The sequence below is a fragment of the Coregonus lavaretus genome (assembly GCF_964263955.1).
Source record: "Coregonus lavaretus genome assembly, chromosome: 7".
Classification (NCBI taxonomy): Eukaryota; Metazoa; Chordata; class Actinopteri; order Salmoniformes; family Salmonidae; genus Coregonus; species Coregonus lavaretus.
Window position 1 is genome coordinate 12590707 of NC_139994.1, and position 21192 is coordinate 12611898.

Below are 21192 nucleotides of genomic sequence, written 5' to 3' on the forward strand. Positions count from 1 at the left end.
TGTTAGCGGAGAACGACAGGGTGTTGTCCAGGGTCACGCCAAGGTTCTTTGCACTCTGGGAGGAGGACACAATGGAGTTGTCAACCGTGATGACAAGATCATGGAGCGGGCAGTCCTTCCCTGGGAGGAAGAGCAGCTCCGTCTTGCCGAGGTTCAGCATGAGGTGGTGATCCGACATCCACACTGATATGTCTGCCAGACATGCAGAGATGCGATTCGCCACCTGGTTATCAGAAGGGGGAAAGGAGAAAATTAATTGTGTGTCGTCTGCGTAGCAATGATAGGAGAGACCATGTGAGGATATGACAGAGCCAAGTGACTTGGTGTATAGAGAGAATTGGTGTATAGAGACACCAGTAGTGAGAGCATGTGGTGCGGAGACATATTCTCGCCACGCCACCTGGTAGGAGCGACCTGTCAGGTAGGATGCAGTCCAAGAGTGAGCAGCGCCGGAGATGCCCAACTCGGAGAGGGTGGAGAGGAGGATCTGATGGTTCACAGTATCAAAGGCAGCAGATAGGTCTAGAAGGATAAGAGCAGAGGAGAGAGAGTTAGCTTTAGCAGTGCGGAGAGCCTCCGTGACACAGAGAAGAGCAGTCTCAGTTGAATGACCAGTCTTGAAACCTGACTGGTTTGGATCAAGAAGGTCATTCTGAGAGAGATTGCAGGAGAGTTGGCTAGAGACGGCGCGCTGCTCCTCCATGCTTTACGGTGGGAAATACACATGCAGAGATCATCTGTTCACCCACACCGCATCTCACAAAGACACGGCGGTTGGAACCAAAAATCTCCAATTTGGACTCCAGACCAAAGTACAATATTCCACCGGTCTAATGTCCATTGCTCGTGTTTCTTGGCCCAAGCAAGTCTTTTCTTCTTATTGGTGTGGTTTCTTTGCAGCAAATCGACCATGAAGGCCTGATTCACACAGTCTCCTCTGAACAGTTGATGTTGAGATGTGTCTGTGACTTGACCTCTGTGAAGCATTTATTTGGGCTACAATTTCTGAGGCTGGTAACTCTAATGATCTTATCCTCTGCAGCAGAGGTAACTCTGGGTCTTCCATTCCTGTGGCGGTCCTCATGAGAGTCAGTTTCATCATAGCGCTTGATGTTTTTTGCAACTGCACTTGAAGAAACTTTCAAAGTTCTTGAAATCTTCCGTATTGACTGACCTTCATGTCTTAAAGTAATGATGGACTGTCGTTTGTCTTTGCTTATTTGAGCTGTTCTTGCCATAATATGGACTTGATCTTTTACCAAATAGGGCTATCTTCTGTATACCCCCCCTACCTTGTCACAACACAACTGATTGACTCAAATGCATTAAGAATGAAATAAATTCCACAAATTATTTTTTAAGAAGGCACACCTGTTAATTGAAATGCATTCCAGGTGACTACCTCATGAAGCTGGTTGAGAGAATGCCAAGAGTGTGCAAAGCTGTCAAGGCAAAGGGTGGCTATTTGAAGAATCTCAAATATAAAATATATTTTTATTAATTTAACACTTTGTTGGTTACTACATTATTCCATATGTGTTATTTCATAGTTTTGATGTCTTCACTATTATTCTAGAATGTAGAAAATAGTAAAAATAAAGAAAAACCCTTGAATGAGTAGGTGTTCTAAAACTTTTCACCAGTAGTGTACACACACACCCCAACACATCATCCATGGGAGTTAAGTAACAGAGACAGCCTGGTTTGTAACAGGCCATTGACCATGGGGAGACACATTTTCAAAACATACTTAGCTAGGCTTATTTATTCAACAACACTGTAACCGCAGGCGGAGGCATATGGCACTTCTAACAGATGTGTGTGTGTGTGAGAGTTCATGCATCTGTTTGTGTGTGTGTGTGTGTGCATGCATGCGTGCCTGCACATACATGTGTGTGTGGGTCTGAGGGACCCAAGTCGTTACTGTGAGTGTATGGGTGAAATATGTGGAGGTATTAGGGCGTAACACACGATGTGTAGCCACCCGCAAGGCTGTAGATGCAGAGAGGTGAACTGGGTCAGTGGGCCTCAGGAGGGCTCTGTCTGGCGCTCTTGGTAAGAGACGCTCCCTCTCTCCGATCCTGACGTGGAAGAAAAGAGGCCATCTTGACAGCAGGGGGACACATTTGGGCTCATCTTGTGTCACTTTCACTCTCATGTTTTCACTGAAATCCAGCTGAGGGGAAAATTGCCATGATGGAAGGTAAAAATCTCACTGTTTGAAGGGGTAATCATGGAGCGTGAAGTGCGCTTATGTTCCGAATTGTGTCTGGTATGGAACAACACTTTCATGAACCAGGTTTTGTTTTCAATGCATATGATCTAAAATGGCAGACTCAATTTCTTTATGGGTGTTAGAATACAAAGAACCGCCACTCAACATGACAAATCGTGACATTCAGAGAGGACATAATAGCCCATGAGTGCTAATTCTCTTAGTTATCACTCAGAAGCACATGCTCATTTGTCTCATGAAATGGCTCTCTCTGTGTCCGTCTGCCAGTGTTGTGTTGCTGTCTCTGCAGGTGCACCCACCCAGGCTTTATCAACCAAGCCCACCACCCACTTACTATGGGCTGTTTGTATGGGGGATTTAATGTCTCTCTTTCTGTCTCTCTCTCACTCTCTTTCTGTCTTTCACTCTCTGTCTGTCTCCCTCTCTATCCCCCCCTCCCGCGCTCTCTCTCTCTCTCTCTCTCTCTCTGGAGGGAGGGGGCCAGTGTTTGTAAAATAGCTGTATATCAGTAAGGTTCCCCTCAAAGCCTTTGTCCCGTGGGTTCTACACCTCAAAATTCAGTGTGTGTTTGTTTGACTTCTGTTGCTCTGTGTAAGGCCTCCATGCTCCCATTCTAAAACATGTATTTCTGTCTGTCTTACAGGTGAAAAATGACTACATGGTAGAGATAGCCGACCAGGTCGAGCAAGACATTGCACTTAAGTTGGGATGCCTTGAAATCAGGTCAGTTCAGTTATCCAAGAGTGGTCAAATGTTCTATTCTCTTTCATGAACGTTAGCTAGCTCCCATGTTGTTGTATTTCACACTCACCAAGACATTTTTCCCGTACAGGAGATTCTTCCGGGAGATGCGGGGAAATGCGCTGGACAAGAAATCAAACTATGAGCTATTAGAGTAAGTCCCTTTTGGCTTGATTCTCGTATGGTAATAGCTTGGGTTTCTACTGCTCACTGTAAGAAATAACTATTCAGTCAATATTGTATGTCTTTGTTGATCTTTTACCAAGAAACTCAATGTGTAAGAGGAATTCCTGTAAAGGTGATTAATACATTTATTTATGATAGCTAAAATATGATGTCATTGGATATCCTATATCTTCTATAACCTCAAGACAATTTTTTGGCCTTGTCTAGTGTGTTAATTGGATATATGTGAACCATCCTTCATAAAGAACACATAGGTTAACCTAGTGTGTTAATGAGATATATGTGAACCATCCTTCATAAAGATCACATACTGTAGGTTAACCTAGTGTGTTAATGGGGTATATGTGAACCATTCTTCATGAAGATCACATGGGTAAACCGGTGCCGTGACCATACATGGTTCAACCCCCTGCAGAGTCTCAGGTCTGCCATCGAACACGCTTTTCCGAGGTGCGCTATTTGATAAAGGTCAGGGGTTCACGTTAACGATGCCCTTTTCTAACGATGCGTCCAATTAGTTATTTTCTCATATGCTCAGGCCTTCACACTCTAAAGAGGCCCGCTAATTACTAACGATCACTTTTCTCTCCGTATTGATTGAAATGCAGAGTTCGCTTTTCATAAATTATTTACATATTTCGAATGATGGATGAAGAGAAGGGAGAGGGAGAGAGAGCCCTCACACCGCTACTAAATTACCAGCGATCCCTTTGGCATGTCTCTCCTGTTTACCATCAATATACCTTCTCTAACCCAAAGGGTTGGGTCCTCTACTTTGGTATTCCAGCCCAGTGTTTCACCTATATTCATTTCAATCGTTGCCGCCACGCCCATTTAAAAATAATACATATTTCTGCTGAGACGCACTTTTAAGATTGACAAATTGAGTCTTTTAGGGTTTTTCAATTAGGTAAATGCAGAAGGGCAACCCCATGCTTCAGCCTACAGTTTATAATGCTTTTAAAGAGAAAATAATATTTCAGATGTGCTTTTAAAAAAATTATAGGATAAACACTACCACCCATTGGTATATTCAGAGCCCGTTGGTATTCCGGGCCCATTGGTATTCCGAGCGGCATTCCGGTCTTGTTAGCCCGTCCACTACACGGATCCCTGCTGCCTGGTCTTTATCGCCTTGCTGTTGGGGAACGTCCGTGTTCTGCCTCCTTTCCCAGGGGATAATCTCACACCTTCCTTCTGCAGGGAAAATGTGGCACCCTGTTCCTTACATAGTGCTCTATGTAGCCCTGTTGGACCCTGGTCAAACCCTGTGCACTATAATGGGTGCCATTTGGGACGCAACCAGTGTCGTCCTCTGCTGGCTCCAAGGATATGCAGAGTTAAGGGGTTCAGTAATTTGACCGGGCCTGCAACAGGCTGTAAGGCAGGGCACTGCAAGCTGAGAAACGTGTCTAACCGGAGGTTGATCAGCCTTGCCAAGTCGTGGTGTAGGGTGAAGTTTCCCCTACACGCTTGTCTTGGTTAAGTTTAGCATTTTCCCCACTAATGGTTAAGGTTAGGATTGGGGGAGGGTAAGCTGATCCTAGATCTGTACCTAGGGAAAACTTTACCCCGCAGCCCAAGGCGTATTGGATCCTCCATATTGGATGTGGATACATAACGGTGCAATGGTCTGTTTGTCATTGATGCATACGGTTAATACTGTGTTACTGTGCAAACTAGTGATAAGGGAAAAAATCGATAGTCACATATCAGGATATTATTTTTGATGATATACCTCAATATATATATTTTTTACAATATTGCAATATTATTTTTGTGCTAGTTGGCTGTACCTGCACCAAAACTCCAGTATTTTTCCTTCATAGCTTGTTCTCAATCTTATTTTTTAATAGGGAGCCAATTTGTTTTCAGCACTTTTATTTCCATGACTGATCATGACTCTCTTGTCCCTCTGCAGCAAACATACAGTATATGGTGAGCAATGTGTTTGGAACGTTGAATTTCAATAAAATCGTGGTATCGAATTGCAATAGATATAGAATTGTGAGTGTCGCAATACATATCATATCGGCACCTACTCTACGTATCGTGATATTGTATCATGAGGTCCCTGGAAATTCCCAGCCCTAGTGCAAACAGTTACTGGGTAACTGTGGAAGAAATATGAGCTCTGCTGCTCTCCCTCCATGTTGATGACCATACATTCTCTCATAGTAGGCTACTAAATCCCAATATGTTTCTGTATGCTTCAGATTTAATGCCACTAATATCATCCTTATGTGTAGGTTTTTGGAACAAGGTTATTGTGATATGCAACCAGGTTTTATTAAGCATGATATGAAACAAGGGAGAGACCACACAAATGTGTCCATTTGACTGTTTTGTAGCCTACTGCTAGTGCTCTGGCTAGTGCTAACTGGACCTTGCCCAACCAATGATGTCCAGTCTTAGCTGCTGCTGTGCTGTGCTCAGACCCATAGAGAAAGCAGGGGCTTGTTTCAGAGGCACAAAAGTAAAGTGTCCTAATGAATAGCCAGCTCTCTCTCTCTCTCTCTTTCTCTCTGCCTCTCTCTCTCTCTCTCTCTCGCACTCGTATTCTCGCTCTTGCACTCTCTCTCTCTCTCTCGCACTCGCTGCCTCTCTCTCTCTCTCTCGCACTCGCATTCTCGCTCTTTCACACTCTCCCCTCTCCTCTGATAATGGTGCTGGGATTCAGTGCGCTGGCTAGCGTTAGTTCCAGGTCAGTCAGTCCACACAGCCCAGCACTGAGGGCAGAGGAGAGGAAGGGAGAGAGAGGAGGGGGATAGAGAGAGAGGAGAGATGGAGAGGAGAAGAGAGGGGATACAAGAGGGGAGGGGGAGAGTGAGCGCAGCAGGGGCAATCCAATCAGAGAGCACTTCCAATTTCGGTGACTGACGGCTAATGAGGTGACAGACATGGAGGGAGGGGGAAGGAGGGGGTGGTTTGACTACCTGGTGGGCAGCTTGGAAAACTTTTTTTAAACGATTTTATTTGATATTTTATAGACAATACAAAACATACACATACAAACGACAACATTGTGCAAACATCAACTACATCACACCTGCCCAGACCCACTAGCACACACCCAAATCTCCAGCGCCAGCATCACTTTCCGCCACATGGCCTGAAACTGCACCATTGTGTTTCTCTCCGTAGCCCACGCACTTTCAATATTTAAATAAATCATTCGATTTTTTTCCATTGTGTTAATGATGGCGGATTGATTGATTTCCACATTTTTAGTATAAGCAGCTTGGATTACTGTCAGGCCAGGGAGACATACAGGAGAGAGGATTTTCTGAGCCTGGGGAAATTCATCATGTTGTGGTTCAGCACTGCTAAAACTACAGAGTGTGTTTCCTCTTGATTTAACATAGCTAAGCTAAGGCATTATAACAGATCCATAGCATCTGTTTGTGCCATCATGCCAACTCCTTGTCACTCATTGTCGTGGCATACAGATCCTTAAATGCACCTAGATCCTCACTCACATGCACAGACGGACGGTAGCATTGCTCTGCTACCAGAAAAGCTTCATCACACTATTGCCAAGTCAGCATCAATTTTATGGCAGGTTTTGTGGCCCCGGCCTTATAAATGATGTGGATTGATTCTGGTTAATGGCCGCGGCCAGCGGAACGTAAGTGGCTTACGGAGCGCCTCGGGTTTTAACAAGCTATCTTTTAATAGAGACCAAATGATGAAATGATTGTGTGGGAGGGATGATGTTATTGGCTTTAAAAAATATGCTGTCTCTTCTTCTCCTCTACGATGTGAGGGCTCTCTTTCCCTCTCTCTTTCTCTGAAGTCTTCTTTTCTGCTACTCTGTCTCTCTCTCTCTCTCTCTCTCTCTCTCTCTCTCTCTCTCTCTCTCTCTCTCTGGTCCACACTGTTCCCCCCCCCCCCCCCTTTCCTCCTCTCTGTACACAGACCGATCAGTTATGTTGTGTGGTTAACTTCAGAGAAGTCCTACTAATGGCCCTGAGTAAATGGATGTGTTTCTCTCTCCTTTCCCTGGTAGATTGGTATCAGGGAGGTGAAATTCCATCAGGGACTGTTTTGAGGAGTTGAGGCTAACCCGAAAGTAGACATTTTGCATTCTCATTTTGGCAATGGTAAAAACTGTTTTTAAATATATATATTTGACAGTATTTCACTTTATTCAGACAGGGATCATATGAAATGAGAGGGTAGACATAGTGAGGGATGAAGATGCAGAATAGCGGTGGGGCCAGGATTCGTACCCATGCTGGGGGTGTATATGTGTTGCAGGCGGTGACGTTGCCAGCTAGACCAGCCTCAGGCACTGGTCTCACTGAACTGACATTATCCTTTTTTTTCTCCCTTTACAGAAAAGATGTGGGCTTAAGAAGATTCTTCCCCAAGAGTTTACTGGATTCAGTCAAGGTGAGATGATGCTTCAGAAAAATGTATTTCTTCTTTCAGGGTCATCGATGAGAATATATCTCCAAGGTCCAGTCAGTCTCCAATGCATTCTCGGAGAGAGCACCGACCACCGCTTCATATGAATGTAGCACGCACTTTGAAGACTCCATATTTCCTTTCTACCCTCTGAAGTGTCTTCTAGCTGTGTGTGTGGATCTCTTGGTTCTGGGGCCTTTGTTCCAGCCTTGGACAGGCAGAGTTGGCCTAGTTCCAGGCTAGCATCCCTCGTACAAACAGGCCTGTGGGGGAAAGAGCCCCAGCTGAATCAAACCCACTCATCTGTCGACTCCTCTCATCTCGCTTCACAACAGCGCCAGACATCCACTGGGATAAACAGTGTGGAAATGATCCCATTTACTGTACTGTTCTATATACTGTACTATATAAGACAGCTTTTTTAGTTTTTGGCCTAAAGCCAGTTGAAGCAAGGAGTTTAGCATGTTTAACAGAGCCTTGATGGTGGGTTTTCCTGGTAGAGTGTGTGTGTGTGTGTGTGTGTGTGTGTGTGTCTCAGCCGCCAGCCATGTGTGTGATGTGATGGATTTATGGCACGTGTGTGGGCGTACAGAGCTGCGGGGGGGCCACAATGGGGCGGCGTGAACGTGGGACCTAGTGCCCCAGGGAAGGGTGCATTGGAGTCGGAGAGAGAGGGGTGGACAGATGCTCTGCCTGGAGGTGTGGGTGGTGCCTAACCCCACAGCCCCACATGTCACTGCTAAACCCACTTTATCCCCAATGGGGGAGGGTACTTCTGGGGAGGGGGTACCTCCTTCTGTCAGGCCCAAATGCCTCAGAGTTACCCTCCCCCCATTCCAGTCACAGCTCCCCTTGGAAAACATGAAATCACATCCTCGTAGCCAGGCGCCTGTTTGTTAAAAACACCCCCTAACCATCCATCCCTCCCTCCCTCCCTCCATCCATCATCCCTCCCTCCCTCCTTCCGCCCATCCGTCCTCCAGCCAACCATCCCCCCCACACTATCTACTCTGTTGTTAGTTAGCTATAACATTGAAACCCCCAAACATGTAAGTGTGGTTCTGGTAGGATTAAAAACCATGATCCTTCTGGAAATGACTCTCCCCTACATCACAATGACATGTTGAACAGATGATGCTTTCAGCAACGAACTGAAGCCACGCACACACCCACTGTGACACACATACACACTCCAGACCCCCCCACACACACACTTTTGATGAACAGAAATATGTTAACACGGTTATTCTCGCTCCTATCCACTCCACTGGACAGAGTACATTACCTGGCAAATGGCTGAGGTCGGAATATAACTCACTCAAAGCGTAATCAAATTAGACAATAAAATACATTATTGATTACACAGAGGTTCACGTTTACATAATTACCATCCCCAGGTTTACAGCAGAAGGTTTCCATTTAGAGCGATGACGACAGGCTCTGCTCGAAAAAGTGGAGGGAAACATGAGTTTAATTTGGTTTGGCACCAGAATCACTAATGTCTGCGTCCCAAATAGCACCCTATTATCTCTAAAGTGCACAACTTTTTACTATGGACCCTGGTCAAAAGTAGTGCACTATATAGGGCACAGGTGTCAAACTCCATGGAATGAGTTTGACATCTATGATATAGGGAATAGGGTGCCATTTGGGACGCATCCGATTTCAGAGGACGTCTTGTAAGTGCTTTAGAATGAAGCACTTGTGTGGTCTGACATTTCTAATGGAGAAATCCACCTGATGGGTTGACTTTATGCTTGAACAGGACTCTATATGCTCCTAAATCCCCTTTTTGATAGTGAATATTCTAATCTTTGTCAGGTCAAACCATGAGATCTGTTACAACTACAGTACCATAAGTTGTTTTTATGCTGTCAATGTCTTTCAAAGTACTACTTTGTATATACCGGTGGAAAAATGCCATTTGTTTGCCTGTGCCCACATTAAAACACATCAAGTGTAGACAAATGGCATAGAATAAATACAGATTCAGAAAGATTCATCTGTACACTACTGTACTATATCAACTGTAGGGCCCTCCCTCCCTGCAGGGTTCTTATGGGAGATGGAGAGATACTCTGAGCTCAGCTTCCTCTCAGGAAGGGTGGAGGGGACAAGTTCTGTGATTACTCCACATGTTACTGTTATGTTCTACAGTAAAGTAAGAGCTCCAGATAGGATCAGGGGATCCATTCCTAGAATTCCAGTGTTTTCCGACCCCTACCCTCACCCCTAACCCCCTGTCCATTAAGTGGAGTCTAAAATGCTGTATTTATAAGTCGTTGATTTTAAAAGCCAGTATGCGGACTAGTAGGACAGGCAGCTGTTAGCATAAGTCCTTTATGAATCAGCCTAACTCTGCAGGGAGTTGATTTAGATTACATAATTAGAAGGTGTGTGTGTGTGTGTGTGTGTGTGTGTGTGTCAGTCAGTGTGTAGTAATAGTGTCAACATCAGCTGTCATTAAAGCACGATGTCTCGTGCATTTTTAATGAGGTTTAAACTCACTGGCCGTGTAATGGAAGACAGAGTCACTATTGACCCGGTCACATTGATCAGGCCAACAACTCCGCTAGTCTCTAAACTGGTTGAACTATGAACTGGTCTGTCTCACTCACCGTTGCATCCTAAATGGCACCCTATTCTCTATAAAGTTAACAAATTGGGCTCTGGTCAAAGGAAGGCACTATATAGGGAATACAGTGCCATTTGGGACGCAGCCCCCCAGTCCCCTGCTATGACCCTAATTGGCATGACGCTCAATATATATTCTCCAATCAATACGGTTATCAGTATCATTCACTTCTTTCTCATGGAGGTACAGTGTATTAAAGTGATGGATAGCTTTTTTAAAGGGGTGGTCTGGGATTTTGAAGGGGTAAGACAGTTCTACTATGCTCAGTCATGTTATATACTTTAAGAATCAGTGGCTATATATCATTACTTTAAAACCCCTTCAAATGGATGTACTAATCCCAGATTACCAATTTAAAGCAGTCCGAGAAATTAGCTAGAGCATTGCTTTCCTTTAGCCAGTACTCTGTGCTTTAAGCCAGCTCCTCTCGTTCAATGCCAAGCCAAACATGTAGGCTATGGCATCAAAACAATATAAGAGTTGCCTACTGTCCTTCCAGTATAGGACCCAGACGAACTTTCCTTGTCTTTCATATGTGTTTCACACTTGCTCTGTTTGATACTATTAACGTGACTTGTTGTGTCTGTATCAGTGCCCCGTTCTCTATGCCCTGGCAAGCTTAACCAGGGCCATGTTTATGTCCCAAACGGCACCCTATTCCCTACATAGTGCACTACTTTTGACCAGGGCCAAAAGTAATGCACTGTATAAGGAATAGGGTGCCATTTGGGACACATTTGGGTCTGCCTGTCTAGTAACTACCCTCTCCCTCTCTGTCCTCTCTGCCAGGCCAAAACCCTGCGGAAGCTGATTCAGCAGACGTTCAAACAATTTGCCAACATGAATGATGACCAGAGCATCCTCAAGTTCCTGGAGATTCTGGCGCCCGTCTACAGATATGATAAGGAGTGTTTTAAATGTGCTCTCGGGGTAGGCTGAATTTCAATATATTTTATTTTGTTCTGTGTTTCAGATAAAACATATAGCGTCAAGATGCGCATTTTTACAAATCCCAAAGAATGACACGTACTGAACACGTACTGAACACAACTGAATGCGTTATACTTGTTTTCTCAGTAATTATTTGATAGTTAAGTGTGTTTTTCTTAGACAGTGGAGTAATGCCTGGGATATAATGGTTGTATTTGGGTGGGTCTCATCTGCATCTCTGTAGTTTAAATAAAAATTACCAAGTTCATAGGGACCCCTACTGGCCATAAAGAAAACCACTGTTGTTTTTTGTTTACCAGCAATGACAAGAGATGGTAACAATTAATCTGGCATTCCCTCAGATCTACTTCAAACAAACAGTTGTAAATGTTGTAGCAGATGTGTTTTCATGGTTATGAGTTGTCACTTTGAATCCGACAGACTGAACTCTCAACTTAAATGTCATTGTGTGTGTGTCGCTCTCTTCCTTTTGATGATTTGTGACTGATCTGAAGACAATTCTCAAGGCTTCTTTTTGTTTTTCTCTCGGCCTTCCTTTCCTCCCGACAGTTAAGCTGGGTCATCCAAGTAGAGCTAGCCATTGGACCTGAGGAGGGCATTAGCTACCTTACAGACAAGGGTTCGACTGTGAGTTGGAAATGTTCATTTCAATATTTATTGTGTTGTGTATCCTTGTCCTGCATCTCCACACAAACAAGCACAGCCATTATTACAGTTACATGACTTATATAGTTTTGACTGAAACCAAAGACATCAAACTTCTGAAAGATATTTAGGACATATGGTGTGGTTTTCCTCAAAGAAGATCTGTCCATCACTTAGCTGGAACCATACACTACTTGTAACCTAGGGGCTGGTCTCTCTTCTATCTCCTCACTATACAATATTATTTTGCCCTGAAATATTGGCATGCATGGACAGGGATTTTCAAAGAGCATTCCTGATCATTTTCATGTTGTCCTCAGGGGCTGAGGTAATGAAACACAGATGTGTGTGTAAAAATCAATTTTGAGAAATCTTCCCAAAATGGCCCGAGGATTTTTTTTTTTTTTTTTTAATGAAATGTTTTCACTGAAATAATAGATGGATAACACAAAATACAGCTTCCCGAGAAACACTGTGACCATTCTAAAGTTAAAGGAAGTTCTACTTTACTTTAGGAATCATCGTCTGAAACGCTGTACATTAACACATTAAAGACATATTTTGCTACCTTGCTTGCATTTGATTAATTGATTGATTCCTCCCCTCCAGCCAACACACCTGGCCAACTTCACCCAGGTGCAGAATATTGGGTACTCAGTAATGGAGGACAAGGAGAGGAAGGGCATGCTGCAGCTCAACGTGGCCGGTGCTGCCGAGGTACCAATCAACCATTTCATAATAACCCTTACACTACCATGAGCTTGACTTTTACATGATGCATTCAACATGAGTAGAAGGTGCACACATTGACATAACCTTTGTGAATAGTGCTAATTTGACCTAATATAAGCTAACTTTTTTGCAGTCAAGTCCCCCCTCCCCCTCTCTGTATGTACTCATATTGTGTTTTTATTGAGCTTTTCCTTTCTGTCAATATCTGCTTTAAATATACTACTATTGGAAGTGGAAGTAGCATGTGAAACATGGATTTTTTGGGATGGATTTGTCAGCAGAACAGTGGACATACAGTGGGGGGAAAAAGTATTTAGTCAGCCACCAATTGTGCAAGTTCTCCCACTTAAAAAGATGAGAGAGGCCTGTAATTTTCATCACAGGTACACGTCAACTATGACAGACAAAATGAGAAAAGAAAATCTAGAAAATCACATTGTAGGATTTTTTATGAATTTATTTGCAAATAAGTATTTGGTCAATAACAAAAGTTTCTCAATACTTTGTTATATACCCTTTGTTGGCAATGACACAGGTCAAACGTTTTCTGTAAATCTTCACAAGGTTTTCACACACTGTTGCTGGTATTTTGGCCCATTCCTCCATGCAGTTCTCCTCTAGAGCAGTGATGTTTTGGGGCTGTCGCTGGGCAACACAGACTTTCAACTCCCTCCAAAGATGTTCTATGGGGTTGAGATCTGGAGACTGGCTAGGCCACTCCAGGACCTTGAAATGCTTCTTACGAAGCCACTCCTTCGTTGCCCGGGCGGTGTGTTTGGGATCATTGTCATGCTGAAAGACCCAGCCACGTTTCATCTTCAATGCCCTTGCTGATGGAAGGAGGTTTTCACTCAAAATCTCACGATACATGGCCCCATTCATTCTTTCCTTTACACGGATCAGTCGTCCTGGTCCCTTTGCAGAAAAACAGCCCCAAAGCATGATGTTTCCACCCCCATGCTTCACAGTAGGTATGGTGTTCTTTGGATGCAACTCAGCATTCTTTGTCCTCCAAACACAACGAGTTGAGTTTTTACCCAAAAGTTATATTTTGGTTTCATCTGACCATATGACATTCTCCCAATCCTCTTCTGGATCATCCAAATGCACTCTAGCAAACTTCTGGACATGTACTGGCTTAAGCAGGGGGACACGTCTGGCACTGCAGAATTTGATTCCCTGGCGGCGTAGTGTGTTACTGATGGTAGGCTTTGTTACTTTGGTCCCAGCTCTCTGCAGGTCATTCACTAGGTCCCCCCGTGTGGTTCTGGGATTTTTGCTCACCGTTCTTGTGATCATTTTGACCCCACGGGGTGAGATCTTGCGTGGAGCCCCAGATCGAGGGAGATTATCAGTGGTCTTGTATGTCTTCCATTTCCTAATAATTGCTCCCACAGTTGATTTCTTCAAACCAAGCTGCTTACCTATTGCAGATTCAGTCTTCCCAGCCTGGTGCAGGTCTACAATTTTGTTTCTGGTGTCCTTTGACAGCTCTTTGGTCTTGGCCATAGTGGAGTTTGGAGTGTGACTGTTTGAGGTTGTGGACAGGTGTCTTTTATACTGATAACAAGTTCAAACAGGTGCCATTAATACAGGTAACGAGTGGAGGACAGAGGAGCCTCTTAAAGAAGAAGTTACAGGTCTGTGAGAGCCAGAAATCTTGCTTGTTTGTAGGTGACCAAATACTTATTTTCCACCATAATTTGCAAATAAATTCATAAAAAATCTTACAATGTGATTTTCAGGATTTTTTTCTTCTCAATTTGTCTGTCATAGTTGACGTGTACCTATGATGAAAATTACAGGCCTCTCATCTTTTTAAGTGGGAGAACTTGCACAATTGGTGGCTGACTAAATACTTTTTTCCCCCACTGTAAGTGTTCCATTTACAAATCGTTCCACATAGAGGTCTTCCTTTTGGGGATGACTTTTACTGTAACACACATTCATTCACTCTGGGGTCCTCCCTGTATGAATGGACCCTTTCATTTGTGATGGGCCGGCCATAGACGTTATTATAGTATTGGGTTACTACTCTGCCTGTCAGTCAGCGGGAGCGCAGGGCACATGTCCCAAATGGCACCCTATTCCCTGTATAGTGCACTACTTTTGACCAGAGCCCTATGCGACCTAGACCAAAGTATTTCACTATAAGGGGAATAGGGTGCCATCTTGGACGCAAGCCAGGAGTAAGATGTGGAGGGTGGTAAAGTGAGTAACACAGCCACAGTGCTATACTGTAGTCATATGTTCAATGTGGTATTACTGTTGTTATGAATCAGCACAGGAATAAGGAAGGAAGTTATGTCAGGAATACATGGAATTTGTGTGTGTCGTGTGTTAGTACACCAAAAAAATTATGCACGCATGACTGTAAGTCGCTTTGGATAAAAGCGTCTGCTAAATGGCATATTATTATTATTATTTATTAGTGAGCCTGTGTTCCTGAATGTGTGTGTGCCCGTGTCTGTCTGCAGTGTGTGGGTGTGTGTGTGAGTGAGTGAGACAAAAGCGGAGTTCCCCCTACAGTATTTGTGTGATGGGAGGGGGCAGCTGGCAGCCCCAGGCAGAGCAGAACGGTTGTAACAGCCCTGTCTGTCTGTCTGTCTGTCTCTCTGCCCGTGCTGGTAATAATGACTCTTTGTGGGCTGCTGTTGCCTGTGTCCACAGCCTCTCACAGTGACCACACCATCACTCACCACAGCTGAAAACATGGCCGACCTCATAGACGGCTACTGTCGCCTGGTCAACGGAACCACCCAGTCCTTCATCATACGGCCGCAGAAAGGTACGTCTTCCTCACATACACACACACTGTCTCAAAAACACACTAAGTGGTGTACTTTTATGTTTGATAGCTTGTGTTTGTGTTGATTTTACGAGATGGTTTTCAAGACAGACAAACACACTATCTCAAAAAGATAGTAGTTTACATTTTAGTTTGAGTTTGTTTTGGTGCTGATATGGTTACGGTTTTGAAGATTGTTTTACTGCCATCACAGGTAAGACTCACACACTGTCTCAAAAATATACATCAACTAAGAAGTATAACTGTGGTTGAAGTTTGTTTGGGTTTATGAGTGTTGACATTACTAGGTTTTCAAGATTGCGTTGCTGCAGTGACGGTCACAGATTCACTCTGCCTTGGGGGATGTTCTCATTTGAGTCTAAATGGTCTGCATTGTATTAGGTAATCACCATAACAGTAGACAGTAGTGTGATTTTTTAACTCTTCTGTTTACAAGGTTTCCAGTTGTAGCTTGATTTTTAACTCTTCTGTTTACAAGGTTTCCAGTTGTAGCTTGATTTTTAACTCTTCTGTTTACAAGGTTTCCAGTTGTAGCTTGATTTTTAACTCTTCTGTTTACAAGGTTTCCAGTTGTAGCTTGATTTTTAACTCTTCTGTTTACAAGGTTTCCAGTTGTAGCTTGATTTTTTAACTCTTCTGTTTACAAGGTTTCCAGTTGTAGCTTGATTTTTAACACTTCTGTTTACAAGGTTTTCAGTTGTAGCTTGATTTTTAACTCTTCTGTTTACAAGGTTTCCAGTTGTAGCTTGATTTTTAACTCTTCTGTTTACAAGGTTTCTAGTTGTAGCTTGATTTGGAGTCATGACTGCCCCTATGTGTTTAGTAGTCGTTTTAAGTGAATTCACTTTCAATACCTTTATCAGTCAGATAGAGATCTGGTATTTTCAACAGAAAACACCTTAGTCTTTGCTTGGAGCAGTAAAGCATTAGAGATCTGTTTTTTGGGAGGGGCGAGGGGTGTTATTAAGCCTTGTTTGGAGTTGGATTGTCTGCTTTTTCCTGTGTGGGAGGGAGGGGAGCAGGGGAACGGTTGAAACAGGCTACTCCTCTCCTGTGCTTGTGATTTTCCCCTTATTTTACATTTGACATTTTAGTAATTTAGCAGTGCGACTTACAGTAGTGAGTGCATGCATTTTTCATACTTTTTCGCATTGGTTCCCCGTGGGAATCGAACCCACAACCCTAGCATTGCAAGCGCCAATGCTCTACCAACTGAGCCACACGGGAACGCCGCCACCCACACACCTCTTCCCTTTTATTTGTTATTTTTTTAAAGGGGTAGATCAGCTTTAAAATTGCAGATAGATTGTGGCTTACATCAATGTAATTGTCTGCATCATTTCCAATCCCCCATATATTTTGGGGGGTAAATATATGTATAAAATATATATATTTATTTTTATATATTTTCCTTCATTATTTTCCCCTAACCCTGCCACCCCTCCCCTAATTGGAGTAAACTAATGGACAACAACACTTAGACTTCTACTCCCAGCTTATACATACTATATACATTTTACGGACACAGTATATTTTACAATAGTTCTCTTTTGTTACTTTTAGTCCTTAAATGAAAGTGGTATACTTTTTTATTTATCACAATTTTCTTTAGCCAATTTTGGTCTTTAATGCAGGGCCAACAGACAAGTTCCTTACTTTCTGCCCCTTCCACTTGCCTCTTCCTTGGTTATAGAGATAACACAGTCACTTGGATTTTAGTATTCTGGTATTCAAAATGCTTTACGGTATATGCTTTGCTTAATAATATCTCTCATCTGTATTTTCAGAGGGAGAGAGAGCACTGCCGTCAATCCCCAAGTAAGTATCTGCCGTACACTAAATGATTTGTCAATGGGGATACTTTGAATGTTCATTCACGTAACAATTATATATGATGGTGTTAACATAAAGAGCTGTGTAAGAAAGAAACAAAGAAAGAAACAAGAATGCTAAAAAACATCTGCTCAGTAAATCTATTTGTAGGACCCCTAACGTCAGAGCTCTGTTATCCAATGACACCCATTGTACAATCCATGCTATAATTACTGGAAATTAGGTGCAGTATGGCCTGTGTGATTCAGGGAAATCAGTTGACTAGTTAGAACTAGTGTTAGAGGGGTGTTTTCAACAATCACACCTTCTCTCGCTCGCTCTCTCTCTCTCTCTCTCTCTCTTTCTTTAAAAAACCCACTCAAGACAGTTCTGGGGCAGAATCCTGATAAATAGTTCTCTACAGTAGAATTTTCTCAGAATGTCTCCTCCCTAGTCCCCTCCTATTGGTCCAGCACCTCCACACTAGATCCTTCCAAGACTGTTCTGTTCTGTTATTGGTTCAGCACCTCAACACTAGATGCCTCCAAGATGAACAGTGGCTCAGTGGAGGAGAATGATACTCAGCAAATTGTGGATGTTTTCCACATAGCCCCAGAGATTCTTTTCAGGATTACGCTGGATCCTCCTGGAGTTGCTGTGGACGCTGTTGATTTACTTGCTGGTTTTAGGTTTGGGAATTTCTCATGTTGATCCTCTCTGTCTCCAACCTTTACCCTTCAGGGTACCCAACAATGAGAAGAGGATAGTAGAGGGGGTGGTCCGGAGCGCCGGGGTGCGTGCCATCTCTGTCTCAGGTAAGAGATCAGTGCCTCCTCAACATCTCTGACTGTCTTACTGTACTTTATATAGCTGGGCTATTGATGGAAGTCCATATATGGGCGGCTGCTGGAGTGACGATGATCATGCTTTTTTATCATATGATCCCAGTCAAGCTAATTCCAGATGCTTCCTGTCCATTAATCTGTAAAGCCACTAGATTTATTACATATTAGATATCTAATTGTCTCCCGAGTGGCGCAGTGGTCTAAGGCACTGCATCGCAGTGTTAACTGTGCCACCAGAGATCCTGGTTCGAATCCAGGCTCTGTCGCAGCCGGCCGCGACCGGGAGACCCATGGGGCGGTGCACAATTGGCCCAGCGTCGTCCAGGGTAGGGGAGGGAATGGCCGGCAGGGATGTAGCTCAGTTGATAGAGCATGGCGTTTGCAACGCCAGGGTTGTGGGTTTGATTCCCACGGGGGGCCAGTATAAAAAAAAAAAAATAAAAAAAAATCTATTCGCTAAACTGTAAGTCGCTCTGGATAAGAGCGTCTGCTAAATGACTAAAATGTAAAATGTAATGTAAATGTAATACACAACCCATCACATAAAATACCTTACTTGGATGTGTGTGGGTAAAAGGGGTTTATTGATGCTCAATGATGGATAAACAGGGAATTATACTTTAGCCAGTTATGAATGCCGGGCAGAATTGATATGATTTAGGCCTAGTCTCTGTCAGCTCTAGTCTTTCTTGTTGATCCCAAGATATAGATGGTTAGTGCAATCACAGGACGTGTTAAGCCTTCTCCACCGATTATTTCTGTAAGAGCAAGAACAGATGCCGGGCGTGTGTGTGGTGGTAACAGGAAATCGATTCAGCAGGATAAGTAATGGTGGAGCTCAGTAATTCGGGGCTGAAGGGCTATAACACCATGGCAGATAATAAATGTCATCTGCTGAGACAAACGGTCCAGAGCCAGGTTAGATTTAACTGTGTCCCAAATGGCACCAAATTCCCTACGTAGTAGTACACTATGTAGGGAATATGGTGCCATTTGGGATGCAGACTTAACATGCCTGTGGATTAGCAAGTGGCAGGGGCAGTCAGTGCTAAGGAGATGGGGAGGACAGGAGAGGGTTGGCAGGGTGAGGAGGTTAACGGGGGCAGCAGGTGCCAAGGCCTGCAGCTGGAGTGGCCCATGCAAACACAACCCCCCCAAAAATGCATGGTTAGCCATCTCTGGGCCCCAGAGGGATGTGTGCCTGAACCTCTTGATTCACTGCTCTCCCCACCACGATCCATATAGAATCTGAAGCCATGTTTCTGGGTGGAACTACAATTAGGAGTTTGGTAATAGTATGGATAATGCTATGGTTAGGGTCAGAAATGAAGTTAAAGGTATTGTTGTGGTAGAGTATGGCCTGTCTTAGGACTCAGGAGCAGTTGGGTCCACACTTTAGCTAGAGTTACACATCAGACCAGGAGCATGACTGTCATGTCCATTGTGTTACACAGCTCTCCTTCACTCTGTCTCTCTCTCCTTCTCTCTATCTCTTTCTCTCTCTATCCCCCTCTCTCCCCCAGTCTATTTCTATCTCACCCTCTCCCTCTATCCCTCTATCTCTCTTTCTCTCTCTCTCTCTCTCTCTCTTCCCTGGTCTATTTCTATCTCTCCCCCCCTCTCCCTCCCCCTCTGCCTCTCTCTCTCTTCCCAAGTCTATTTCCATCTCTCTCTCCCTCCCTATCTCTCTCCCCCCTCTCCCTCTCCCTCCTCTCCCTCTCCCTCTATTCCTCTATCCCTCTCTCTCTTCCCCAGTCTATCTATCTCCCTCCCTATCTCTCTCTCCCCCCTCTCCCTCCCCCTCCATCCCTCTGCCTCTCTCTCTCTTCCCAAGTCTATTTCCATCTCTCTCCCCCTCCCTATCTCTCTCCCCCCTCTCTCTCCCTCCCCCTCCCCCTCCATCCCTCTGCCCCTCTCTCTCTTCCCCAGTCTATTTCTATCTATATCTCCTAAATGTCAGAGGATTGTGATGGAACTGCTGAATGTTAATAGCCTGGGGGCTCCAGTGACAGACAGATTAAGGCCTGATTGAAGGGGTTGGCCATAGCCCTGTTAACTGACCAGAGGTTAGAGGTTAGGGGAGTAGAGAGTCAGACAGTATGGTATCAAAGAGATGCTTGTGTACTATGCTGCTGAGAGTGGAGAGCCTGGGACTGAGGTTGGGAGGATCAGAGGTTGTCATAGGGTGTCATTAAATGTAATTAAAGTGTCATAGGGTGTCATTCAAGTGTAATAGGGTGTCATTAAGTGTCAAAGGGTGTCATTGGGTGTCATATGGTGTCATTGAGTGTCATAAGGTTTCAATAAATGTCATAAGGTTTCAGTACATGTCATAGGGTGTTAGTGTCACAGGGTATCTAAATGTTCCTCAGCTCTCAAGGAGAAGGTGAATCCTATTGTATGTATGGGAGTCCTTCATAGGGAACTATTATTTGATTTTAGCTACACAGTGATATGAAGGTTGAGAGGTGTTGTATTCACAGATAGTATATACCACATATATGGTTTAGAGGTTACTGGTGTGTTTCAAACAATATGGTTTGATGATTTTGGAGCATATTCTCACAGTAGGCCTATTTAACACTTGTTTAAATTAGTTTCTTGAAACAAACCACGGGATAGGTCTACTCTGTACCACTATCAGTAAATAATAGTAATACTGGTAGTTTCAGTTGCACTGTCAGACCGTAGGATATTTGATAGTGTTGTTGTTTTTTGTGTGAATATGTTTCAGCAATTTATTCAGACAGTTAGGAAGATCAGAGGGGGAGACAGGCAAGTGGAAGAAACCGTGAGAAAGGTGGGGATCGAACCACGGTGTTCGGTGGGGAGTTGTATATGTGACTTATGCCGAGAAGTGTTACAACGACACCACAGCTCTGCACTTGATAGTGTTTTTGATATGTGGCTGAAACCTCCAGTGACGATACATGAAGTGTTAGCGGTATATTTTCTGAGACGGTCAGAGTTCCATGTTTACACCAGTTCTCCCTGATACCATCCATCAATGCCATTTCTCAGAAAGAGGTCAGAGAGAAAGTCCCTTAGGGACTGCAGCAGCTTGCTGCTCACACAAATCCAATATATTTAACTGAATTCATTCCATATGTGTCAACGTACAGTTGTACCCAAGACCTTTTGTAGAAGTGGAAATCAATTCCTTAGCCCTGGCTGCCATATCAGGTATAGA

At 43.8% G+C, this 21192-nt stretch overlaps 1 protein-coding gene across 1 annotated transcript in view; it reads left to right on the plus strand.

Moving 5' to 3' along the window:
• Window positions 1-21192, plus strand: part of LOC311133035 (focal adhesion kinase 1-like) — a 123803-nt gene that overhangs the window by 64063 nt on the left and 38548 nt on the right. Inside the window, exons 5-13 of the mRNA XM_084166455.1 lie at window positions 2880-2959; window positions 3069-3131; window positions 7504-7558; window positions 10998-11138; window positions 11709-11786; window positions 12414-12521; window positions 15207-15324; window positions 17133-17163; window positions 17899-17972. Coding sequence (XP_084022581.1) covers window positions 2880-2959; window positions 3069-3131; window positions 7504-7558; window positions 10998-11138; window positions 11709-11786; window positions 12414-12521; window positions 15207-15324; window positions 17133-17163; window positions 17899-17972 — 748 coding nt within the window. The remainder of the gene's footprint in view (window positions 1-2879; window positions 2960-3068; window positions 3132-7503; window positions 7559-10997; window positions 11139-11708; window positions 11787-12413; window positions 12522-15206; window positions 15325-17132; window positions 17164-17898; window positions 17973-21192) is intronic.